Below are 24719 nucleotides of genomic sequence, written 5' to 3' on the forward strand. Positions count from 1 at the left end.
CATGAATACCAAGTAAAAAATATCACAACTCATTTTAAAAACCTCATTACAGAGATAAAATGGTGTAGGAGAGCAGAAATACAGCCTTTTGTGTTTATAAATACCTCAAAGTCTCAAATGACTGAACAGAAAATATACATGAAGAGTAAGAGAAGCGAAATCCTTTGATTTTACTATTATGTGTAGACTATTTTGTAATACAAAAAGCAAACAAACAAAAAATAAATACAGGAAATAAAACAGTAATATAAGGTATAATCAAAAAAAGAAAGCTATAAAAACCAAATAAGTATCATATACACACTCCTATTCACCATATTTTAGAAAGACTGTAAAGAAAATTTTTTGTTCATTAGATGAAGTCTCTTCAAAGGTGCTTTCTCTTCCTTTGTTAGTGAAAGAGCCCCCTACCCCAAAGCCACAAAATGAAATCTACCATCAAAGAGTGCTAATAAATAGCACACCTCCCGCTTCAGTTGGTAAAACCAGCTGCTGATTTATTAGGTATCTAGAGATGCAGGTTCATCCTGTTCCAGTTTATAGGACACTCATCTGCAGCAAAGGCTACTTAGAGAAATTTCACACCTGCTGACATGGGTTGGACTACATCTTCCTACTACTCGTTCCAGCATTCTTCCAACAGATGCGCACGCTGTTTCTCCTTCTGGGAAACAGCACATGGAGTCCAAGCACTTGATACCTGAATTTGTTTCAGTAAGCTGGAGGAGTTGAAACAGAAAAAAATTAGTTATTTATAGATCTGGATTTCTAAAAAGCATTAAAAAAAAAAAACTACAACAAGCACTTTAAAATCAAAAGTAATGTATATAAATATACATGTTTTCTATAATATGAAAATGTATGGAAGGCTTTAAGCCTAATATACAAAAATATTTAAAAGGCACTGTGTCCTAAATTAGAAAATGGATAAAATAATTATATAAAAATAAGTAGCTGGTTATTATTTAAATCTGCAAAGATTCTGGATTTTAATGTCTCACTTTAACAATTTATTATAGCCAAAATGATTTACATCAACCACTCAAATTGAATTCTAATTCTTCTTTGAGTTTTTGTTTAGGTGAAATGCTCCTGCAATTTCAAGAAAAATGTCTAGCAATTGAGAAAAACAGAGTGTGAACCATTCTGAAGACTGGGAAATAATAACCAGGCAGGACCTAACCCCAATCTTCAACAACAACAACAACAACAACAACAACAGTAGCAAATACTTTATGTAATGTTTTCTATGTGCTGGGTTCTAAGCACTCTACATATATCCACTGAAACAATCCTTGAAAATTTATTATAATTTTATAATTCTCCTCGAAAAAAAGCATCATTTACCTTAAATTTGCTAAGCAACTATTAAGTGCCAATTATGGCCATAATCAGCTTATCTTGCTTTTAAAAAAATTACTGATTAATTTAAGCTACTGTATTAAAATCCACTAAACAAATGGCTTACTACTATTTTTATTAATTTCTGAAGGTATGCAAGATTTGTACTGATTCAGGCATAAATAATCCAGCAAAATAACTTAAAGCCATTACTACTAATAATTTTAATCCTGTTAAAATGAGGGGAAGAAATGGTATGATCACATAGCCCAATGAATCCCAACCCTGGTTTTGACATGATCAAGTGTACTCCTTAATTTCTCAGGGGGTATCATTTTAAACAAACTGTTTTTCGTTCACTTTCCTTTACATATATAACATACTGTATTAACAAATCTTTGGAAAGTATAGAGGAAGGAGAACAAAAATAGATTCATTAGAGGGTTGCAATTCACAAAGGTTGGGAGTCACAAAGGCATGGCAACAGGGGACATTTGTGGAGACGCACACAACGGACATAAGATGGATATGATGGAACATAAATAACCTGGTGCTCGGAATATAAGGAACGGGTGAGGTCCTGCAAAACCCCTGCTCAGAGTAATCCTACCAAATACCAAGCAGTGCAAGACAACATGGTTCCTGTCTGGCAATTACCTAATTGCACCAATGTCCTAGGGTCTGCTAAGAACTGAGAAATAGCCAAATTTTACTAGTTCTTTCATTACAATACCCTTGGTTTAGGACTGTTTATGGTACTGTTTCTTAAACTGTTTTTTGAGAGATGTTTACAGATGTCTTGTGAAAAAATGTTCTGCGGCCAATTAATTAAGTTTGGGAAACACTAATTCAATGATGGTATAAACAGACTTTTTGAGTAAAGGACTGTCAATAAGTCAGGATGCATGGTCAGTCTCCAGGGGGAGAGCTGGACATGGTGCATTCTCAAACTGCTTTTTTTTTTCCCCCAGTAAAATCTTCCATCCCACCCCCACTGCCCCTGGGAATCAATCAACACTAGGAAGAACATTAATATCCAGAGGAACAGTTTAAAAAATGCTGGTTTAAGAATTAAACCAGGTTTAAGGATTTTATCATCTCCCAGTTTCCTCCTTGGGTCCTTAGGCTCCAATTTCCTCCAACTCAAAATAACCCTCCACAGGAAGCAGGACTCGAAAGCTCCCACATACTCAAAGGTGAAAGTACAATACTGCAAGGAGGCCTTAAGGCCCTTTATAACCTGACCTCAGGCTGCCTTTCTTGCTCAACTTCCCAATGCTCCTGTACAGTCTTCACACAGCCAACCAGTGCAGTGTTCCTTGCCTTCGGGCAGATGTCAGGGCCTGTCACCAATTATGGTCAGAATGCTGACCCCTACACCTAGTTCAGTTTAAATACCATCATCTCCATGAAACTTCCCTCACCTCTCCAACTACCAGGAATCTCTCTCTGGATTCTATTGTACTGCTTGTTTGCATAACTTAAATGGTACGAGCACTTAAATTCAACTTGTATTTATTGAGCAAGGCACTGTGCTGATTCCCAGAGGGGATGGCAATCTAGTAAGTTAATAAGGGTAAAGAAAGGATGGGAGATAAGTCAGAACAAATAATGGTAGTTATATTAATGGAATGCTTACTATGTATGTGCCAGTTCCTATGTAAGATGCTTCTCATGGATTATTCTCATTTAAAACTTAAACTTTTGGGGTAAGTACCATATTCAGAAACATTTTACAGATGAGGAAAGAGAGAAGTTGAGAATTTGTTCAAGATCACCCTGCTGAGGCTTGAGTCTTGGTTTCTTTAATTCCAGAGCTCAAACCTCTTTATCATGCCATTATACTGCCTTCTTATAATTATGGTAATGAGGCTGACTACAAATATTAACAAAGAGGAGGGAAAGCTCAAACCCAGCTGTTGTTGTTGGTATTGGTGGGAGGGCATGAAAGAGTTGATGAAAAAGATAGCATCTGAAACACATTTTAAAGACTGGGTGGGATTTCAGTAGTTGGAGATGGGAGAGAAAGAGCATTCTAGGCTAAGCAAAGAGAATGAGTAATTATATGTGGGTAGAAAAGTATGATGTGTATTCAGCACATGTTTAGCCTACGTATAAGAAAGTAGTTGTTACACCTGCCCCCTTGCAAAAAGACTAGTGCGACTTAAAGTGTGATCCATGCATCAGTGTTGGTCCAAAAACATTTGTTACTGGTCTATGAGGAGATTAAGTGTTTCTGGTCTGTACGAATAAGAGGTTAGAAAATTTTATGGCAATTTGACAGAATACTTTTATAACTATTAAATCTAATAGTAATTTAAAAATCAGAGCTTATTTTATATGTCTTTTAAATTTCATTTCCTAGTACACATTTTGACCCTTAAACAAGATGGGTTTGGACTGCACAGGTCCACTTATAAATTTTTTTCAAATACACATACAGTACTATAAATATATTCTCTTTTGATTTTTTCTCTAGCTTACTTTATTGTGAGAACAGAGCATATAATACCTATAAGATACAAAATACGTGTTAATTGGCACTTTTATGTTATCGATAAGTGTCCCGGTCAACAGTAGGCAATTAGTTAGGTTTTTGAGGAGTCAAAAGTTATACCTGGATTTTTTTACTGCATGACGTGTCAGCGCCCCTAACCCCCACATTGTTCAAGGGTAACTGTAACTCATTTTTATTGTATTTTACCAAAGTATTGGTCCGTGATGGACTGGAAATTAAAAACAACAAAACAAAACAAGAGAACAAACTGGTCTTTCACATTTGGCTGGAGAACACTAAACTAGACCAGAAACTATAGAGAGCAAGGAGTTTGCCTGGTACTTCTTAATTTAACAACTTGTGCTTTGCTTATATAGCTGGTGCTCAACTTTCAAGGATTCACTGAAGATGAAGTCCATAAGGTCAGCAGCATTTGAGTGACCACGTATGAGCACAACACCGCTTAGGTCTGATCTGACTTTAGGTAATTATGTTGCTTTGCACTTATTACCTCTCACTTTAAAATCTAAGGACAGGTATTACTACATGGATAACCCCAAAGAGAGTAAACATCTCGAAATATCAAAAATATTATAAAGAAATGACTTCCTTAAGATCACCTTTTGAATTAGCAAAAATATATTTCCTTTTTTTCTCTAAAGAGAAAAAAAAAAACCCAGCTGTTTTAAAAATGCTGAATGCTGGTTAACTGTGCTTCTGTAAAGCTGCTATTTATATAAAAAACTACACTGTTCTCCAGCAAACGTCCAAGCTCTACCACTTTCCCATATACATATCTTTGATCTCATATTCAGGAACTGGGAGACCAGCCAGATACATGTAGCCACAGCTGCCAATTAAGTGGGAGTAGGAAAAGGGTAGAACATTTAAATCTCATTTCATTCAAAGTAAGGAGAGGGAATTATTCCTTTTGTGTGTGTTTCTTTTTTTTTTTTTTTTTTTGAACTGCTTATAAATACTAGACAAGGAAAAAAAAAAGCAAAGTAATGGGAGTGAGACCCTCCTTGGTGGCACTTTAATTTACCAGAAATTTTGAATCATTGGTAAGACCCTCTGCCACATCTGCTTCCCAGGAATGACCATATACCTTAGAGCTGAAAGGGCTGCCAAGCAAAACAACTACGGAGATTCAACATAATTATGTATGGCTAATAAAAATTTTCATCTTTATAAAAGAACTTGCCTTCTGAAATAAATTCTGACTCACTGCTCTTGTTTCTATTATTTTCATATCAATGAGAGTAAACATTTAAAAGTTTCTCCTAGTGCTTCTACTTCTATCTTCTATTTTTCTTGAATCTTCTAGATGTTAGAACATCGTCATACATCTTTAAATTATTTAGTCTTTCTTATGACATCTTACCTATCAAATCAAGTAAGTCTTTTTAAGTTTAGATAAGAATTATTGAACTATTAACCATATTGGTTCTTTAGTCTTTAAAACAGTTTTATAATAAATATATAATCAAAGTGAGAATCTTGTATAGCCTTAAAGGAGATATTTGGAAACTGTAATTATGAAAAACAACAACAACAAAAACAACGCTGTGTTTAAGGAAATGTTTTTCTTTTTAATGTGAAATCAAAAGCCATCAAATAGTACTGATTTCCAAATTTGGTTAAGAATAATAAAACCCTTAAAACAAGTAATGGCTTCAATTCATTATTCAGAATTGCAAGAGGTAGCTTTTTAGCAATGGCATTTAGAAGACTGCTGTCTCTTACTCAAGGCCCATTTCTTCAAAACATGCCTCAAAAGCTCACATTCACTCCTCTACATTCTCTTCCCTCTTTCCTTTTCCTCAAGGAAAATAAACAACTTTGGAAGATAGTTATAAATATAAATACCTCCATACTGTCTTTTAGGGATCTCCAGAGAGGAGATTTCTGTACGTGTTGCCTAAATTTAACTATGAAAATAAGCATACAATAAGAATTACATTTATCAGGTATGGTTATTTTAATAATTTGGTTTATTCTAGTTTAAGAACTGAGACCCCTTTATTTTAATGATGTAGTTACATAAATAACAATATCTGACCAGGAATCTGAAGTTTAGGTTAAGAAGAGTATCAAGTATCTGTAAAAAATGATAAAATCACCTATTTTAACGGAGAGGGTAAATCAGAATAGCACTAATTAATGAACTAAACCATGGTATAGCTGATGTTAAGAATTTTTCCTTAAAAAAAAAAAAAAGAATTCAGTTTTTTAAGTATGAATCGTTCAAAGAATGTCAGAGGGTAATTGTTTCATAGAAATAATGTCAACACTAATATTTTTCTTCATTTTGACCTCCAGATGGAAAAGCTGCTCAAATAACTCAGCACAGATTTGAAAATAACATTGGTTTTGTAGTGTTGTATTTATCAGGTAAACATGCAGGTCTTGCTACTCACGGCAGCCTTATTATTAGTTTTTTTAAACGTTCACTTCTTTTTGCTCACAGAATTTTACTCAGGAAAGTATAGCTTTTACTGGCAAACAACTGAATCCAGGCCATTAAAGTTTTCTGTTCCTTTTGTAGTTCACCGCTTTGTTAAATGAGACAGTAGATGTAAGTATCTTTGTCACAGAAGAGGAAGGTGACTTGTAGGTGGTTGAAACTATTCAAAATGTTTTGTTTTGTTGTAGGTGGTGGCAAGTTTCAGGTCTGGGGCTTAGCATCCAGGTCCACCATGAGAAAGGTCAACAGCCCTAACATCCTGTTGATACCCCTATAGTTGCTAGGTATAGCTGAAAAGAGAGCATCCAGAGCAGGCCAGGAATCTAGGGACAGAGAAATGACAAAACAATGGAGGCCAAAGAGGCAGGTCACAGTGGAGGGAGATGACTAGAAGGCCCTAGCCCACGACAACATTTAGGGCTCAGCATCATCCCCTGCCTGATTTGGCAAGGCTCACCGCATTTCGATTAGAGAAAAACAACTGCCATGTCAAGACAGAAAAAATAGAAGAGGGATATTATATAACACTTATTTTTTGAACTGATTTTTATTTCAAAATATATGCCAAAGGCAGGAATATATAAGAAAAATATTCAAGGTATACTTCACTCAACCAATGAAAATTCAGTGATAATCAGCAGAAAAAATTGCAGGTCAGGGCAATAACCCCAGCAATTTTACTAAAATCATATTCATGGTTTCAGGGTTCTTCTAGCTTCTTGTTTATAGGAAGAAAGACCAACTATCGCAGGATGATGAGATATTTTCACTCATCACCCTTTTGTAAAAGTAACCATAACAAGGCCCCTGTTACTAGGAGCGTTCTAAGAAGCCATCTCTCAACAATACATTTTAATGGACATATTAAAGCAAAGCAGTACCAGATCCATGTCTTATGAAATATCCACTTGAACTTGAACCTTTGGGGAACTTTTATCACAGAGGACATAGTTTTATAGCTTTAGTCTAGTCAGGTCCCAAGTGGATTGATTATCTGCTTTGTGGATTATCCAGGGCATAATACAAATCCAGGCCAGCTCCCCCCCCTTTACCCAGTGAGCTCTTCAGCTGAGTTTTCTTCACAGCTCAAACAGGGCATATTTTTAAAAACTAACAATTTTTCTATATTTATCAAAGCAAAATATAGTAAAAATAATCATACGGAGCATCCCAAAACAAAAGTTCTGAATTCTTTTGAATTTCTTTTCAATTAATAATAATACTAAGAGTTGATCTTCAACATTTTTCAACATAATCTTCAACATTTTTCATTTAGAGCAATTCACTAAAGGAATCTAATTTTAAAAATATGTCTTCCAGAATAATTCAGATTTTTCAAATTATTGTACCTGTTCTATGGTCTGATTCCACGGTAGAGTTAAGATTTATAATTTTTAAGTAGTTTTGTTTGAAAGTTTCACCACTTACGATGTTTTATCTCAAATGAGGCAATAGCACCTTACTGACCAGTAATTATAATATACAAATGACAAATAATCCAAGTAAAAATATAATTATTAGTAGTAAGAATTTTTATCCTCCATAATTGCTACCAATCAAAATATTTTGCATATTCCAATAAGGTCTAGAAGTGGTTGTTAGGGTTTACTCCTCAAGAGGTGAGTGAATCAAGTCCTCATCAATTCATACTTTTTTTTAATTACAAAGATATAACTATGAAAGTTTATGAAAAGTAAGAAGTGAGAGTCTGATGAATCTGATGAATATCAGTCAACAGAAAATTATTCAGTACCACGCCTAAGCACTCATTCATTGGATCATTCAACTCAAGAGCTAGACTTGGATAAGTAATTTGGTGTCTAACTACATTAAGATGTATAAAATGATACACAACTACCTCTTCAAATGGGAAAACTGACTTCAGAAATAACAGAAGTAGCATGACATATTTTCAAAAGAAGGGAAAAGGAGTAATTTCTTGAATATAAAATAGGTTGTGAGAATACCTTACTAGGTTAGAATTTGAGGTGAAGTATGATTTAACACTGTAACTCTAAAGGAAGACTAAAAAAATATTCAGGGATGGACATATAAAAAATGTAAAGATCACAAAAAAAGGAAGACAAGTAAACAAAAACAGTAAACATATGAGGAACAGTGAAGGATTAGGAAAGTAAAAACTGAAGGTCAGGCCAGTTCTCCCATAGCATGCCCCAAGCATGAGAACTTAGCGGATATGTCCCCAGGAAGGTCCAGCGCAGTACTACCTAGTGCACGCAAGAACTGTCCTGCTGGCTGCAAGCCTCAGCTAGCAGGTGCCTACTGTCCTCCCCTCTGTGCTTGCTTTCAGCAAATTCATATGCTGAGCTGACTGAACCCTTATCTTCTTCCATCTGGAAGGACAGAAAAGCAGTAAGTCTCACATTAAAGAACAATACTATCACTGTAAAATAGGTTTAGAATCAAAACAGCAAGTTGGGGTCCACAATCTGCGAGGGAAAATGAATGTTCATACAACACCACATTCATTTACTGTCACGAAAGAGAGCTAACAGCAGCTTCTTAAGGGGAATACAACAAAGCACACAAAATTAAGCCATGATTTTCCAGTGCACAAAGTTAGATTAAAACCAGATTGCCTTCAAAAAAATTCAATTTCTTCTATTATATTCCTTGCCACCGAGATTTAGGGTTCTTATTGCAAAGGTATGTATGCCCTTTTTCACAACTCTTATGCTCCCTTCTCAAAAGACTTCTCTACTCGAAGTGAACTTTAGCAGAGTAGAAGGGTCACTCACATGGCCTTTCAAATGCTAGACATGTGGGTAAGGGGGGGGGGCTTGACTTATTTAACAAAATTAATTTAATCCTTAATTTGAAATGTATCTTTTTAGTGAGTGCTAATTTACATAAATTTTTATTCTTTGCTTTTTTTTTCTTCTAGGGAGTATGTTCCCATAGCCATGTTAATTTGAACCTTTTTTAAATTGTAAGAAAATGTCCTCAATGAATAAAAAACCAATTTTTCCTCATTTTGTGTTTTCTCAGTCTTAGGACTGACCAACAATTATTTCTATCAAAAAAAATGCTATGGTGAATGTCTTACATGTATAAAAAATAAAGTAGAAGTCCTTGGTTTCAAGAGTACAATAAGCTTATGTGAAGATAGATTATTATTATTTAGCTTTGCCTATAATACAGGGGATGGGAAAATACCCAAAATGAGTTTTCTTTCATTAAAAAAGTTAATACTTTTGTATTAATGGTTCTTAAGAAGGACTAACCTGATTAAAGATTTGAAAACTCTTAAAGATATTTTATATCCGCATAATTTTCCTCTTTGTCACAACAGTAAACAATTAAGCTACCATGGATCACACCCAGGAATACTGTTTAATGCAATTAAAAAGAAAGATGTATTCAAAATTCACAGGATGCATAGTAGACAGATGTATGTGAGCACTTGTTCTTCATGCAGCTATAAGCAAATGCCCACCCAGTGGTCACTCACTGCTTATTTAAACAACTGGTATTTCTGCCTGGCCTTTGGTTGAGCATAGTATTTTTTCTTTTTGTTCTCTGATGCTGACAGTAAGTAAATAGACCACAGTATGTAAAATGATTACCTGATAGGTGAAGAACCTGGAGGCTCAGAGAGGTGAACTGATTTGGTTAGGACACACAAGCAGTAGTACCAAGGGTATCACTAACACCCAGGCCTGCTGTCTCCCCAACAGGGCTCTTCTCCCTTTGCTATACTACCTGATTGGAGAGTGGCTTGCAGCAAAGGCCACCTGACCGGTATATCCTGTTCTCATTGTGTTTTTTCACAGATGAATGTTAAACTTACCACCTTATCACATTGTTACAGAAACTGGGATCTCTCTAATTTATGATAACTGTACCTCATTTTTTTTAGTCTATTATTGCTCAAAAAACCCCCCCAAAAAGCCAATATGGTATGTGAAAATATGATTTCATAAAAACAGGAAGACTATTCACAATGCAAAAATTATCTTCACTTGACCAAAGAGTTTGCCAGGTGTTCTTTTAAATAACAAGCTCTCCTACTGTCTTAGAGTTAAATAATTAGATGTTCAAAGGCACATATGGATAAAATGTGTTATACATATTTGACTCAACCAAAGGTGAAGGAAAATCCTCAAGTTTGTTTTCATTTTAGTTCTTGTTTTAAACATAAAATTTAGTTGACTACCACTTAAACATCCATTTTTATATTCATGTACAATTATTATACCTTTGTAATTCAAAGTAGAATATTTCAAAAATCTGGAAGATAGTAAGAATAAAATCGAAAGGTTTGATAAAACTTTAGAACAGCTCAAAATTGTGAACTCACAGAGTTCCATAGGACATTATTTAAGCAATGTTTCGTCAAGGCCACTTGCTTGATCAAATGAACACAGAAACTCGGAGAATAAAAAAAAATTTTAAAAATATAATTAAGAATACACAGGATACTGAGAGGGTGAAAAACTGAAGAGTGTCAAAAGTTAAAAAAATTTTTTTTAGTTATATTACTTTTCCTCTTCAAATAAGACTGGAGTTAAAGTTAATAAATAGCTCTGGTATCTTAATATGAAATGTTTCAGGATTTAAGCTTTCATTCTCTTCCATCAAAAGACATCTCTATACTATTATTTTTGTGGAAACAGACAGAATGGATCTGTCTATGGAGATAAAGATATATATTTAAGAGGTACAAAATATATTGTGCAATTTATAAATGCACTAAACAGTAGCAAGGATATGAAATGCTTCAGCAGCCATTACAGTGTACAAAGACAAATATACACATGTATTTACAGCACAGATTAAGGCAAGATAAAAAATGGGCAACTCTCACTTCTAAGTAACTGAAACTTAAAGCTTTAAACTTTATGATGAATTTCTGTAGCTTAAGTTACTCAACATGCAGGAGCATCCTCAGTTATGAAAATAATATGACAAGCAGAAGCATTAGAATTGTACTATAAAAGGTAGTAAAGGTGTAAAATATATAATAAGATACAGATCTCTGTCCTGTTATGCTGAATTTTCATCTCAAAGAAGAAATGGATATATTTTTAAGTTTTAATATACATATTAATAAAGGTCAAATTAGAGACAGAGCTGTGCTGACAAAAATGCCCCACTCTTAATTCATGCCTCTGCCCATCTTTTGAATATTGTTTCATTGACCTTTAGCATGCAGAAGAGTTAACAAGGTTCTACTCCTCCTACTCTACCTAAGTTTGCTCAGCTGATTCCTTGCCCTCGACAATGGCTGCAGTGCGATGAACTCGTCACTTAAAGCAACTGTGTTGGAGTACATCTATAAGTGGACAGAAAAGGGATGGTACATACAACAAGTCAGTGAGCTGTATTCATCACCTAAGAGACAGACACAGGACAAACTTTGTAAAGACATCTGTTCCTCCAAGAATAGGAAATATCATACATAGTACACATACATGACTGACATTTGTAGGGCTGTTGGCTTTGCTATCAAAATAATTTATTCTTCACTCTTAATACCACATGGTTATTCTGGAGAAAAACAAAGCTCAAAATAAATGCTGACAACTCTTTTTTTGATGTTTTTTCTTGCTACTTTTGGTAAACAATGAAGTACCTGATAACTTTCTAACCACTTCTTCATCATTTGCAATCAGTGGTAATAGTATAAATCTGAAATAATAAAGATTACTGCATGTAGCAAAGGAATAATGTCACACGTAGGATGTGAATAGACCATATACTGTTTTAGCAAAAAAGAAAAAACCCCAAAAAACCCTTCTAGCAGGCTAGAAGATCTCTGAGTGGAAGTAGAGATTTCCTCCTTGGATTAGACCACAACAGAACATCTGGGTCAAGTTATTTAAAAGTGAGTTTAGTGGGACAAAAGGGAGATTAGCTTTCACACCCAGATAAAATGATTAGTTTACCACACGTTTCATTTTTAATCAGTTTTAACCTATGGTAAAAGAACCAAAATATATATAAAGTACTTTCAACTTTTTCTTGTCTAAGGGTCCACTCTAAGGTAACAAATATTTCCTATGTAATCCTTTAAGATTAAGTAATCCTATATAACCCTTTATAGAAAAGGTAGCAAGAACTAATATCACTTTTTCTTATCATTAAGAAAGCTCTATAAATACACATAAGTTTGCAAATGCTCTAATGTAGATTTCTAAAGATAAATGTAAATAAATCTGATTATTTACTTTTATAAAGAATTAAGTTTTAAACGTGATGTTGTTAATGTATTTTGGTGAAATATAACTTTATAAAGGCCAAGAGGAGGAGAAAAGTGTGTTATCCCTAAAGATCTAGAAAAAGTGTAAGAGACAATGTATTAAAAATAGTATTCTCTTACTGTAAATATTTATGTCTAAAGATTAGAAAAAAGGCAAAACTTTCTGATATATATTTAAGCAATATATTGCAAAGTAGAAAAGTTAGTAGCATACTGATATAAATATATGCATAGGCAGACAGAGTAATCAATTATGCAAATTTATCCAGCCCCATTTGGAGATCAGTATCATAGAGCAACATCCTCATTGTCCTTATAGTTATGATGCTTCTGCTGAGAACTCACTACATACAGGCCCAGGGTTGGGTGCTTTATATTCATTATCTCAACGATCATGTATGGTAGTAATTACTATTCTGATTTTACAGAAAAGGAAACTGAGGCCGAGGGATGTGACCTGATTAGGGACATACATTTTACAAATTGTTGAAATAGTACTTGAATTAAGATTTTCAGGCTTCAGGAGACCTACGCTGCTTTGGTGGTGTTAAAATGTATATTGGCTAGTATTGAGTTACCAAGACAAATAAATGCTAAAGACGTGTTGACATGATCAATTGAAATTAAAGCTAATACATCGTTTAGGAAGCCTAACTCAGGTCATTAAGTACTTAGGGAACAGTTATTCTATTTTTGAATATGCAACTAAATTTCCAAAATTTAAAGAAAATTTGCTTGGCCTGTAGCAAACATGCAGAAAAAAATCTCAATCTAGTACAAGTCAAAAAATCTGAACCACGTACAAGTCAAATACACAAAATGGCACATTCGACTAAATAGTTACCGTTTCTTGAGCATCTACTTTGTTACTGAACATTTCATTTAATCCTCATTACAAAGGTAATAAAACAGATATTTCTATCATAATTTTACTACTCATGAGGAAATTGAGACTTAAAGTTACAGAGCTACCAAGTGTTAGAACTGGGTTTTGAACTGAGAATTATCAGGCCCTAAAGCCTGTATTCTTACACACTATGTAACATACTGTTAATATTTGCTGTAGCTTAATATTTATTGATAAATGTTTAGTAAGAAAATATATTTTACAAAAATCCATTCTGTAAAAATTATTTAGGTTAAAGAACTTATTTCATACTCTTGTTGAAAACAATGTAACCTGAAAAAGTATTACTAGAATTCTAATGTTTCTAAAGACATGTATATATATCTCAATTATATACCTCTGATAGAATGCTGTGATAATGTTACTTAAAACATATTTACCATTATTATCTGGACATAACTTGGTAGTCTTTTTTTTTCCTTTTACTTGATAGTCTTATATTTAAAAGTCTGAAGTTCCATTAATAACAATATAATTAAATTTTTTTTTGTCAGGAGTCAAAATAGAATTAACTTAAAAATATCATATTTAACAATATTTGTTTTACAAAATACTTGATACAAGAATGGATAATTTCCTATTCTGTGATATAAGCAAATTATAATGACAGCTGTTCATTGTTACAGAACAATTCTAATTTAAAAAGGTATTGTATATAAAGAGTGCTTACCTGTGCCTTTTCAGTATTTGTAGGATGGAGCTGTCGGTCAAATACTTTCTTCACAATATCAAGAAATAGACACATAACAACCATGAGTATTATGGCAAACCAAGCAGAACCACTTGATAGGAGCTGAATAAATACAAAGTACATATTCTGGGAGCCCAAAAATGGCCTGCAAAGAAAGAAGGTAGAACATAGTAGATATTCAGTAATTGTTAATTTTTCTTCTCCATATCAGTAAGATCAACTGAAAGAAGTAAATTTATTATAGATAGGGTCTCAAAATTATTGAGGGGAATTTGTTCATAATATAATCTATCACAATAAACAGCTGAATCAATATAATTAAAATCTAATATAGTCACTCACCAGAGAATCCCTCCATAAAACAAAGAAAATATAAAATAGAATATAATAGATCCCCAGGTAACAAGATGGTTGATCCAGGTCCAAAAATGAGTTTCCAAAGCCATCTAAAAAAAATTTTTTAAAAATCCTTAATACAAGGTAATATTTACTTAAATTAAACCTCTCAGATAAAATTCAAGAATAAAATGTAGTAATTGTAGGTGCCTAACGTTCCTATGGCAAAGTCCCTCAGAACATAAATATTAATGAAAGAGTCCAGTATGGAATTGAATAATTTCAAGTTTATAATGTTTTTCTTCTATGGGGAAGCAGCATTGAAATTTTCAGGAGTACTTTATTTTCTACTACATCAGCCTAAAACAACCCATGTTGTCTAGCATTATATACAGAGAAGTAAAATTTCAGAGATGAATATTGTGGGCTTAATCTTTATTTGGCCATAAAAATCAGCTGAAGCTTTCCAAAATAATGAACTTAAAGTTGTGTTTTTTTATAAAAATTAAAATTAATTAAAATATTAATCAGTGAAATTATTCATGAAAAAAGGGAAAAATATCTACCTACAGTTAAAGAAACAAAGAAAGTTAACTATGCATTACACAGATGCAAAATGTGTCGTCCATGTTTCTAATTTCTGCACCATACCTTTACTGTGACTGTAATAACCATAACTGTGAAAACCAAGGTGCCAAATGTCCAGTTTCCAAACATCTAAACAGAAAAAAAAACCAAACAAACCAAATCCATCACTGTATTATGTGTTAACATGATGCTAAATCAGATGTAAGGCAAAAAGTACTAAAAATCACTTGCATTATTTAAGCCAGTTATATTTGAAATCTGTGACATTAGTAAAGTTAAAGCAGTATGAAAAAAAATCATAAAGCATATTATTATGCTTATTTTATCATGTAAAATGATCCTTTGGATAACATTATCAGATTGGAAGCCCAAAAAGAAGGCTTTGAGACTGCGTGACACAGAATGTTTTTAGTTTTTAGTTAGAATGTTAGTGACTGCTTTATTCCTGTCATACAATAAAAATAACTCTTCAATCACAATTATTTTCTGAAACCATTCCAACCAGAAGTTACGACAGATCACTTGACACTGTATTTCTGGACACAGTGTAGGCAGAGCAGGAGAAAAGAAATTTACACACAAAACCAATACCTGAAAGGAAAGATAATGGCCAATGGAATTTTTCCTCAAAGGATTCTATGTAAAAATGAAGTTAATGCCAGTCAAAGTATTTTTCTGGGATTTATAGCCAAAACTTAATAAGGTTTATTAAAAATGCTGAATCCCCAAAGACTGTCAGGATTTAATTTCCACTTATAAATAAGAACAGAACCAGAAGTTTATGTTAAGTTTACCAAGTAGTCAGTTTTTACCACTGGTTTAAAAAAGTATTTAAAAGGCTCTGTTTCTTTTTATTACTGGTGTTTAACAATTAGCATTTACTCGAAAAATTACTTAACCTCTCTGTATCTGACTTGTTTCACTTGTAAAATGGGGGAAGAAATTTACAGGTTTCCTTAAGAATTGGGAGATGTAAAAATGACAGGGTGCCTGGTATATAATAAGCAATCAATAAATAGTAGTTACTATCATCAACAATGAAACATCAATGAATAATCCTTCATTTGAGGGTATATTGGGAGTTGATTTTCAAAAGTAAAGGAATGGAAAAGTCATACTAAACTCATTTTCCTCTTTTATCATCTCTAGAAATGACCTGGAAATACTAAAAATCAATCAGTGTCACTCAACTCTGCTCTTGGAGGAATGCCTGCCACCTCTTTCAGGGCTTTGGAGAGATTTGATACAGCCAAGGAGCCTGTGCCTGGAAGTGGGTAACAACCATACGTGTCTATCCCTCAGTATTCTGGTTTGACTGGGCCTAGATTTAGGGCTAATGGTATCTTCCTTAGAAACAGGATTTAGGGCTCCCTCTTGCATTCAAGGCCCCAGAGAGGGCTGTAGAAACACATTCACGTGGTCTTTTTTGTTGTTTTATAAAATTAGCGAAACTAATATATTTCAAACCAATCAGTTAAGACTCCTGTCTCTTTCCATTCTGACTTCCACTTGAGCCAGTTGATGATAAAGTGAATGGCAGAGGGCATTTTGAGATCAGGCTACAGAGAAGTCGAGCTGGGCACATTACATTGGCTTTGGTTAAGTGGGATGGAACCATTTATGTCACTCAGTTACATTCATGTACACTTATGTTTGTATTTATAGTTCTATTTTTTCCCCTTAAAGAGGGCCTGCCAAAATGTGTAATGTTTAGACTTTCCTAAACCTGGGTCTACCCCTGTTCAGAAGAGAAAGATGCTCAAAACCCTTTCTATCACAATCTGCTTTTCTTCTAGATCACTTTTTCAGCTGAATTTGTTACCTAATTATTTAATAAAGCCAAATTTATATTCCAATTTAAAAAGGATCATTCATTATTTATTTGTATACTCAACAAACAGTAATTGAGCATCTTTTAAAAAATTTTTTATTGTTATGTTAATCACCATACATTAGGTTTTTTTTTTTTTTTAAAGATTTTATTTATTTATTTGACAGAGAGAGACACAGCGAGAGGGAACATAAGCAGGGGGAGTGGGAGAGGGAGAAGCAGGCTTCCCGCGGAGCAGGGAGCCCGATGTGGGGCTCGATCCCAGGACCCTGGGATCATGACCTGAGCCGAAGGCAGAGGCTTAACCGAATGAGCCACCCAGGCGCCCCACATCATTAGTTTTTGATGTAGTGTTCCATGATTCATTGTTTGCGTATAACACCCAGTGCTCCATGCAGTACGTGCCCTCTTTAATATCCATCACCAGGCTAACCCATCCCCCCACCCCCTCCCCTCTAGAACTCTCAGTTTGTTTCTCAGAGTCCATAGTCTCTCATGGTTCGTCTCCCCCTCCGATTTCCCCCCTTTCAATTTTTCCCTTCCTAATTGAACATCTTTTATAAGCCAAATACCATTCCAGGCCTTGGGAATAAAGCAGTGCTAAGAAAAAGTTCCTGACCTCATGAAGCTTACATAGTGGAGGAGACATATTAATAAACAAACGTAAAAATATACTTTTAGGTAGAGATTAATGCTATGAAGAAAAGTAAATGTAGGGGAGGTGGGTGTCAAGAAGTGATGGAAGGTGAGGGAGGTAACATTTTACTGGAGTGGGCAGAGAGGCCTACTCAACCCAGTAATGTTTCAGCAGACCTAAATGAGTAAGGGAGTCAGTCACATGTCCACAGGTGAGAAAAGCATCCAGGCAGAAAAACAGCAGATGAAGAGGTCCTAAGTCAGGAACAAATTGATCTAGTCAAGGAACAACACAACTAGTACAGCTAGAGTAGAGTGAACAAAAAGAACAGTGGTAGGAAATACAGTCCAATAGGCAGATGGAGTCAGGATGGATGAGATTTTTTTTTATACTGTAATTAGTCACTGGATGATTTTGTGCAGGTCATTAGATATTCGATCAAATTTTCATTCTCAAGAGACCACCTGGGCTGCTGTGTGGAGAGGAGACAGGAGAAAAGGGAGTAATAAAAGCAGGAGCAGGAAGAGGCGGTACTACAGTGCGGGAAAGAGATGGTGAGATCTGGACTGTGTGGAGAGAAGTGGAAACAGTCAAGATATATGTGACACTAGAACCAATACGCCTGCATATCAGCTGTAAGAGAAGGGAAATAAAAAATGATCCCTGGACTTGCCTGAGCAGTTGGGTAAAAAGTGGTTCTATTTGTTAATATAGGGAAAACTGGAAGGGAAATGGGTTTGCAGAAGCTATAAAATTCTATTTAGCTGCGTAAAGTCTGAGATTCCTATGTGATTTGTTAAGTGGAGAAGGTAGTTATTTGAATCTGAGGAGAGACTGGCAGAGATATAAATTTAGGAGTTCTCAGCATATAAGCAGTATTTAAATGATGGGAAAAATGAGTTTACCCGATGTATGGATAAAGAAGAAAAAATGTCGTAGCACTGAGCCCTGGGCCGCTGCTCCATCTAGAACAGTGGTTCTCCAGTGGGGGTGATTTCTCCTCCCAAGGGACATTCGGCTGGGTCTGGAGACATTTTTGATTGTCATACCTGGGGAGGGCATGCGTGTACACTACTGGTATCTAGTGGGCAGAGGCTAAGCATGCTGCTTAACATCCTACAATTCATAGGATGAACCCCAACAATAAAAAATTATTTGGCTCAAAATACCATTAGTGCAGAGGGTGGGAAACTCTGATTCTGGGGGCGGGAAGAGAAGACTGAAAAGGAATAGTCAGAAAGCCAAAGTAACAGAAGCTGAGAGAAGATAATGTGGCAGGTAGGAAGGCTTTGTAAATTGTGCCAGGTGGTTGAGTTCATAAGGGTTGAGACATGCTCTTGGATTTAACAATGTGGGGTTGGCTGGTGACCATAAAAAACATGGTTTTGATGGAGTACTGGGAGTGAAAGCCCCATAGGAGTATGTTCAAGGGAGAAGAGAAGGCAGAAAGTAGAAATAGCAAAAAACGGTAACTTCTTCAAATTTTGCTCTAAAGATACACAAAAAAATACAGCAGAAGCTGTGCAGCAAAGCGGGAGGTCAAGCAACTATGGTTTTTATTAGAAGATAGGAGATACTGGAACAGTATGTGACTGGTTGGATCTAATAGAGGACAACAGATTAATGATGAAGAAAAGAGAAAAGATAATTGCAGAAGTAAAGTCCTAGGTTAGGCAAGAAGGAGTTTAAGAATAAACAAAAGATGAAAACTTTTTCTGTATTAAGTTCAATTGAACTATACAGTGATCTATAAGTGAATTACCTTCAATCAGTTGTTCAGTTCTCCAGTACAAACATTCTTTATTATAGATTTTAAAAATTTGACCAATTGCTGGGTGATACCATAAGAAGCAAGGTATATTTTTCTGTTCTCCTCTAATGTATACTACATTTCATTTTCTATCAGTTGCTGGGAATATTACTAGTTCTTTAAATATCTGTCTCATGAATAAATGAACATACAGGGAAACTCTATAATGAACTAGATAATCAAAGCTATATTAATTATATAAGCTTTTATTCAAAGAAATCTGTATTTACTTACAGGAATTAAATTGCATATGTGTTCTTGAATGACCTGGCTGGTAATAACAGTGGTTAAATCATTTACACTGAAATAAAAGATACTGTATTCTCTGGAGAATACAGATACAAAATGGTATATTTCCAGTCTTAACACAGAGCTCTTACCATTTGATGGTTAGGTTTCAACAGCTGATGACATGTATAGCACAAAAAAGAAATTAATTAAGGACACGAAATAAGGGGAAAATCATTATAATTTCAAGAAAAAAATAGTATAAAAGATTTATTTTTCTCTTTCTCTCAAAATTACAACCTGAAATTTCATCTGCTCATTCTACCTTGTATTGCTAATTAATCTGGCAAATGGTCCACACCTAGAAGGGCTGATGAAGGGGTGAATTATTTTTTCTTCCTTAATCCTTTCTATCTCATTAAATATTTAATGTGGTGGAATAGTATACAATATATATTTTAGAAGGGTACTAAGGCTCTAACAATTCCAACATCTCCACTGGAGAAGTCTAATTGGAATTAGAATACTCTAATAGCTTTTCTCCCAATCCTGTATTTTTGGAATGTCAATTATTTTAGTTTTTGGGTATAATTGGGTATAATTTCATAAAGAGCAAAAATCATTTATGGTAGACATTTTCCTTTGAGTTCCTGTACACTTCAGTAGAACAAAAACGAAATGAACAAGCAAATTAAAAAAACCCTTATTTGGGCCAGATATCATTTTAAATAGTAGTTACCTAAGTTTGTAATTTTCACATCAGACCACTGAGAATGAGTGGAGTAGATATTAGCATTTGAGCTCCTGAGGTAACAGGAACTGTTTTTCTTTAATCCTTCTCCTTGTGAAGCCTGGGCTGAAACCACCAGAGCAGCAGAATGTCATGTAGGGTTGGGATGGGAACTCAGCTACCTCTGAAACTCTTCTGATATTTTCCTCCCTATATCATAGTTTTCTACTTTCACCATGCCTACAATTCCCTCCTTTCTGTTTCCTTCATTATAGTGTTTTAGTTTTCTAATATACTCTTAAGCAAGCCAGCATGCTTTGCCTTTGCATCCTGTAGAAGTCTGCTTTAACTGGAGGTGAACTCTTTGAATCTGAATTGTTCCTCCACCTTCTTTCCTATCTTAATCTTAAGTAGCATCTTCCCCATCTGTAATTTTAAATAGCTTTTTCCCTGAGAGTTACCTTGCTGAGATCACAGAAAGACAATAGAAGCTATTTCCAAAAACACTCTGAACAGCAACATTGTCAGAGGAAGTGTGTCCCAAGATGAGATGACTTACTCTGCACAGATCAACAGAGGAAGAGATAAATTCTTCTTTAAAAAAAAAAAAAAAAAAAAAAACCACAGTCATTTGTTTTAGTACCTCTTAATTTACTTAAATAAACATTCTTCATTGGTGTTTACCTCCCAATTATTTAGCTTTTTTATAAAAGTGATTTCATAGATAGTCAAATTCATAGAAACAGAAAGTAGAATGGTGATTTCCAGGGGCTGGGAAGAGGGGGAAATGGGTGGTTGTTTATAGAGTTTCAGTTTTTCAAGATGAAAAAGTTCTGAAGATCTGTTGCACAACAATATGAATATAGTTAACACTACTGAACTGTATTCTTAAAAATGTTTAGTTAAAAAAAGTATCAGATTCTTCTACAAAGCAGGAAAGAATATACAATAGGAAAAAGACTATCTCTTCAACAAATGGTGTTGGGAAAACTTGGACAGCAACATGCAACATAAACAAACTGGACCACTTTCTTATATCACAAACATAAATTCAAAATGGATGAAAGACCTAAATATGAGACCTGAAACCATAAAAATCCTAGAAGAGAACATAGGCAGTAACTTCTTTGACATTAGCCTTAGCAGCTTTTTTCTACATGTCTCCTGAGGCAAGGGAAACAAAAGCAAAAATAAATTATGGGGACTTCGTCAAAATAAAAAGCTTCTACACAGCGAAGGAAACAATCAGCAAAACGAAAAGGCAACCTATGGAATGGGAGAAAATATTCGCAAATGACAAAGCCAATAAAGGGTTAGCATCCAAAATATATAAAGAACTTATAAGACTCAACACCCAAAAAACAAATAACCCAGTTAAAAATGGGCAGAAGATATGGACAGGTATTTCTTCAAAGAAGACATCCGAAGGGCCAAGAAGACACATGGAAAAAAAAAAAAGACACATGAAAAGATGCTCATCATCACTTACCATCAGGGAAGTACAAATCAAAACTACAATGAGGTATCACCTCACACCTATCAGAATGGCTAAAATCAACAACATAAGAAACAACAGGTGTTGGTGAGGATGTGGAGAAAAAGGAATCCTTGTGCACTGTTGGTGGGAATGCAAACTGGAGCAGCCACTGTGGGAAACAGTATGGAGGTTCCTCAAAAAGTTGAAAATAGAACTATCCTATGATCCAGCAATTTGCACTACTGGGTATTTACAAAGAATACAAAAAAACTAATTCAAAGAGATACATGCACCCCTATGTTTAAAGCAGCATTATTTACAATAGCCAAATTATGGAAGCAGTCTTAAGTGTCCACTGATTGATGAATGGATAAAGAGGAGGTACATATATACAATGATTATTCAGCCATAAAAAAGAATGAAATCTTGCCATTTGCAATAACATGGATGGAACTAGAGAGTATAATGCTAAGTGAAATAAGTTAGAGAAAGACAAATACCATGTGATTTCACTCATGTGGAATTTAAGAAAACAAAACAAACAAGGGAAAAAAAGACAAAACAAGAAACACACTCTTAATCATAGAGAACAAACTGATGGTTACGAGAGAGGAGATGAGTGGGGGTGAGGGGGTGGGGTGAAACAGGTGATGGGGATTAAGGAGTGCACTTGTTGTGATGAGCACTGAGTTTCATATGGAATTGCTGAATCACTGTATTATACACCTGAAACTAATATAACACTGTATGTTAACTGGAATTAAAAACCTTTTAAGTATCAAATTATATATATATATATTTATTTATTTAGAGAGCACATGTGTGCACATTCGAATGCGTGAGTGGGGGTAAGAGGGGCTGGGGGAGGGGGGAGAGGGAGAGAGAATCTTAGCAGGCTCCACACCCAGCATGGAGCTGGACGCCGGAATCAATCTCATGACGCTGACATCATGATCTGAGCTGAAATCAAGAGCTGGATGCTTAACCAACTGAGCCACCCAGGCGTCCCTCAAATTATATATTTTTAAATATGTGCAGTTTACTATATATCAAATACAACTCAATCAAGCTGTTTTTGTTTATTTATTTTTAAAAAAGATTTTACATATTTATTTGTCAGAGAGAGAGAGAGGGAGCACAAGCAGGGGGGTGGCAGGCAGAGGGAGAAGCAGGCTCCCCGCTGAGCAAGGAGCCCAATGTGGGACTCAATCTCAGGAACCCGCGATTATGACCTGAGCCGAAGGCAGATGCTTAACCAATTGAGCCACCCAGGTGTTCCTCAATCAAGCTGTTTTAAAAAATATGCTTTCATGGAAGTCAGTTTTTCTATTATTTTTGGAGAACTTAAAATTAAAAAAAAATATATATATATTTTTTAATATTTTTAAGTAATCTCTACACCCAATGTGGGGCTTGAATTTATGACCCTGAGATTGAGAGTCACATGCTCTACCGACTGGACCAGCCATGGGCCCCTGGAGGACTTAAAAATTTTTTAAGTTATATCAAGATCTGACTGACTCATTTCACTTAGCATTATGATTTCACTCATTTGTGCAATTTAAGAAACAAAACAAACAAGCAAAGAGGAAAAAAGAGAGAGAGGGAGACAAAACAAGAAACAGACTCTTAATTATAGAGAACAAACTGATGGTTACCAGAAGGGAGAGGGGTGGGAGAATGGGTTAAGAGGTGATGGGGATTAAGGAGTGCACTTGTTGTGATGAGCCCTGGGTGAAATATGGAAGTGTTGAATCACTATATTGTACACTAGAAACTAAGATAATACTGTATGTTAACTAACTGGAATCAAAATAAAAACTTAAAAAAATAAAACTAAAGTTTTTGTCAAAAACAAAGTAACATCAAGATCTCTAACAAATATTTTATTAGTGTTACCTTTTGTCAAAATTCTTTAAATGTGATCCTGTTGGATTACAGAGATAATTTAAAGTTTTATGTTAAGCTCATTTTTAGCTTTGAAAATAAGATTACAATATACTCCCCAAATTACTAATCTGTGACTTTTGCTCAAATACTTGATATTTGTGATAAAATGACACTACTGCATTTTAAGAGAAGCCCCAGGTTTTAACTCATATTCCAAACACTATGAGTATCTTAAGCCTGCATAAGGCTAGGCAAATTCTACATGAATTTAATTCTTTTACTATTTTGAAGAAAAACAATTAAAAATTAGTCACTATGTCTTTTTTAAATGGTGCTCTGAAGGTAAAGATCTGCCCATAGGAAAGCATCTTTTTAGACACACACAAATACTCAGCCATGTCATATACATTCTTCCAGTCTTTCCAAATCTCAGAGAAAAATTTTCAGGATTCTTGTATTTTACTAAGGGAAAGGAAGACCTGCTCAAAAAGATCTGAGAATATATGAAGAATGAGTAGTTCTTTCCTAAGTTAAAGACAAATTAAGAATGAGAGAATACCTCAAAAATACTTGTTGAAAATTCACACCTATAATATTTATGATACTGCTAGACCCTCATACAAAAAAAATGGGAGTAGAACCTTAACTTCCCCTGAACTGTCCTACCCTACCTGGACTCCAAACTATTTCAACTCTTTCCTGCTCCTCTCTCAGGATCACTTATTTGCATCAACTTCATCTTTACCTTGAGCCACTACTCTCCCAGCACTTCCCCCTAATAATGTTTTCTACTTCAGGCTTTCAACTGTTTGTAAATTTCTTGGGCATACAAGAATAATTACTGGAAAACAGAAAGCATTCAATACATCCAGTGCTGAACAATGGGACATGGGCTAGATGTCTAAAAAGATTTTCAGACCAGGAAGACCTAAGAGGTAGCAAAAGGACAGAGCTCTATGGGCTCAACCCTGAAGAACTGATGGTCTTAAGAGAGACTTTGGGAAGAAGAGGTAAGACACTCTAGAGGAAATGTAACAATGGCTTGGAACTAGAAACGAGTGCAGCA

General features: G+C 34.8%; 1 protein-coding gene across 6 annotated transcripts in view; it reads right to left on the reverse strand.

Annotated features, from left to right (window-relative positions):
* ATP11B (ATPase phospholipid transporting 11B (putative)) overlaps positions 1–24719 on the reverse strand; it is a 122398-nt gene that overhangs the window by 8310 nt on the left and 89369 nt on the right. The window contains exons 26-31 of one of the 6 annotated variants that reach the window (XM_032407107.1): positions 15114–15179; positions 14469–14572; positions 14106–14271; positions 11516–11601; positions 8534–8659; positions 632–719 (exon numbers count right to left, since the gene is read on the reverse strand). In XM_032407107.1, coding sequence (XP_032262998.1) covers positions 8575–8659; positions 11516–11601; positions 14106–14271; positions 14469–14572; positions 15114–15179 — 507 coding nt within the window. In that variant the 3' untranslated portion in view covers positions 632–719; positions 8534–8574. Of the gene's footprint in view, positions 1–585; positions 720–4782; positions 8660–11515; positions 11602–14105; positions 14272–14468; positions 14573–15113; positions 15180–24719 lie in introns of those variants that run through there. The other 5 variants (XM_032407110.1, XM_032407108.1, XM_032407106.1 and 2 more) reach the window with 5 other exon arrangements.

Source organism: Phoca vitulina, unplaced genomic scaffold, assembly GCF_004348235.1.
Source record: "Phoca vitulina isolate PV1807 unplaced genomic scaffold, GSC_HSeal_1.0 scaffold8, whole genome shotgun sequence".
In the NCBI taxonomy this organism is placed as follows: domain Eukaryota; kingdom Metazoa; phylum Chordata; class Mammalia; order Carnivora; family Phocidae; genus Phoca; species Phoca vitulina.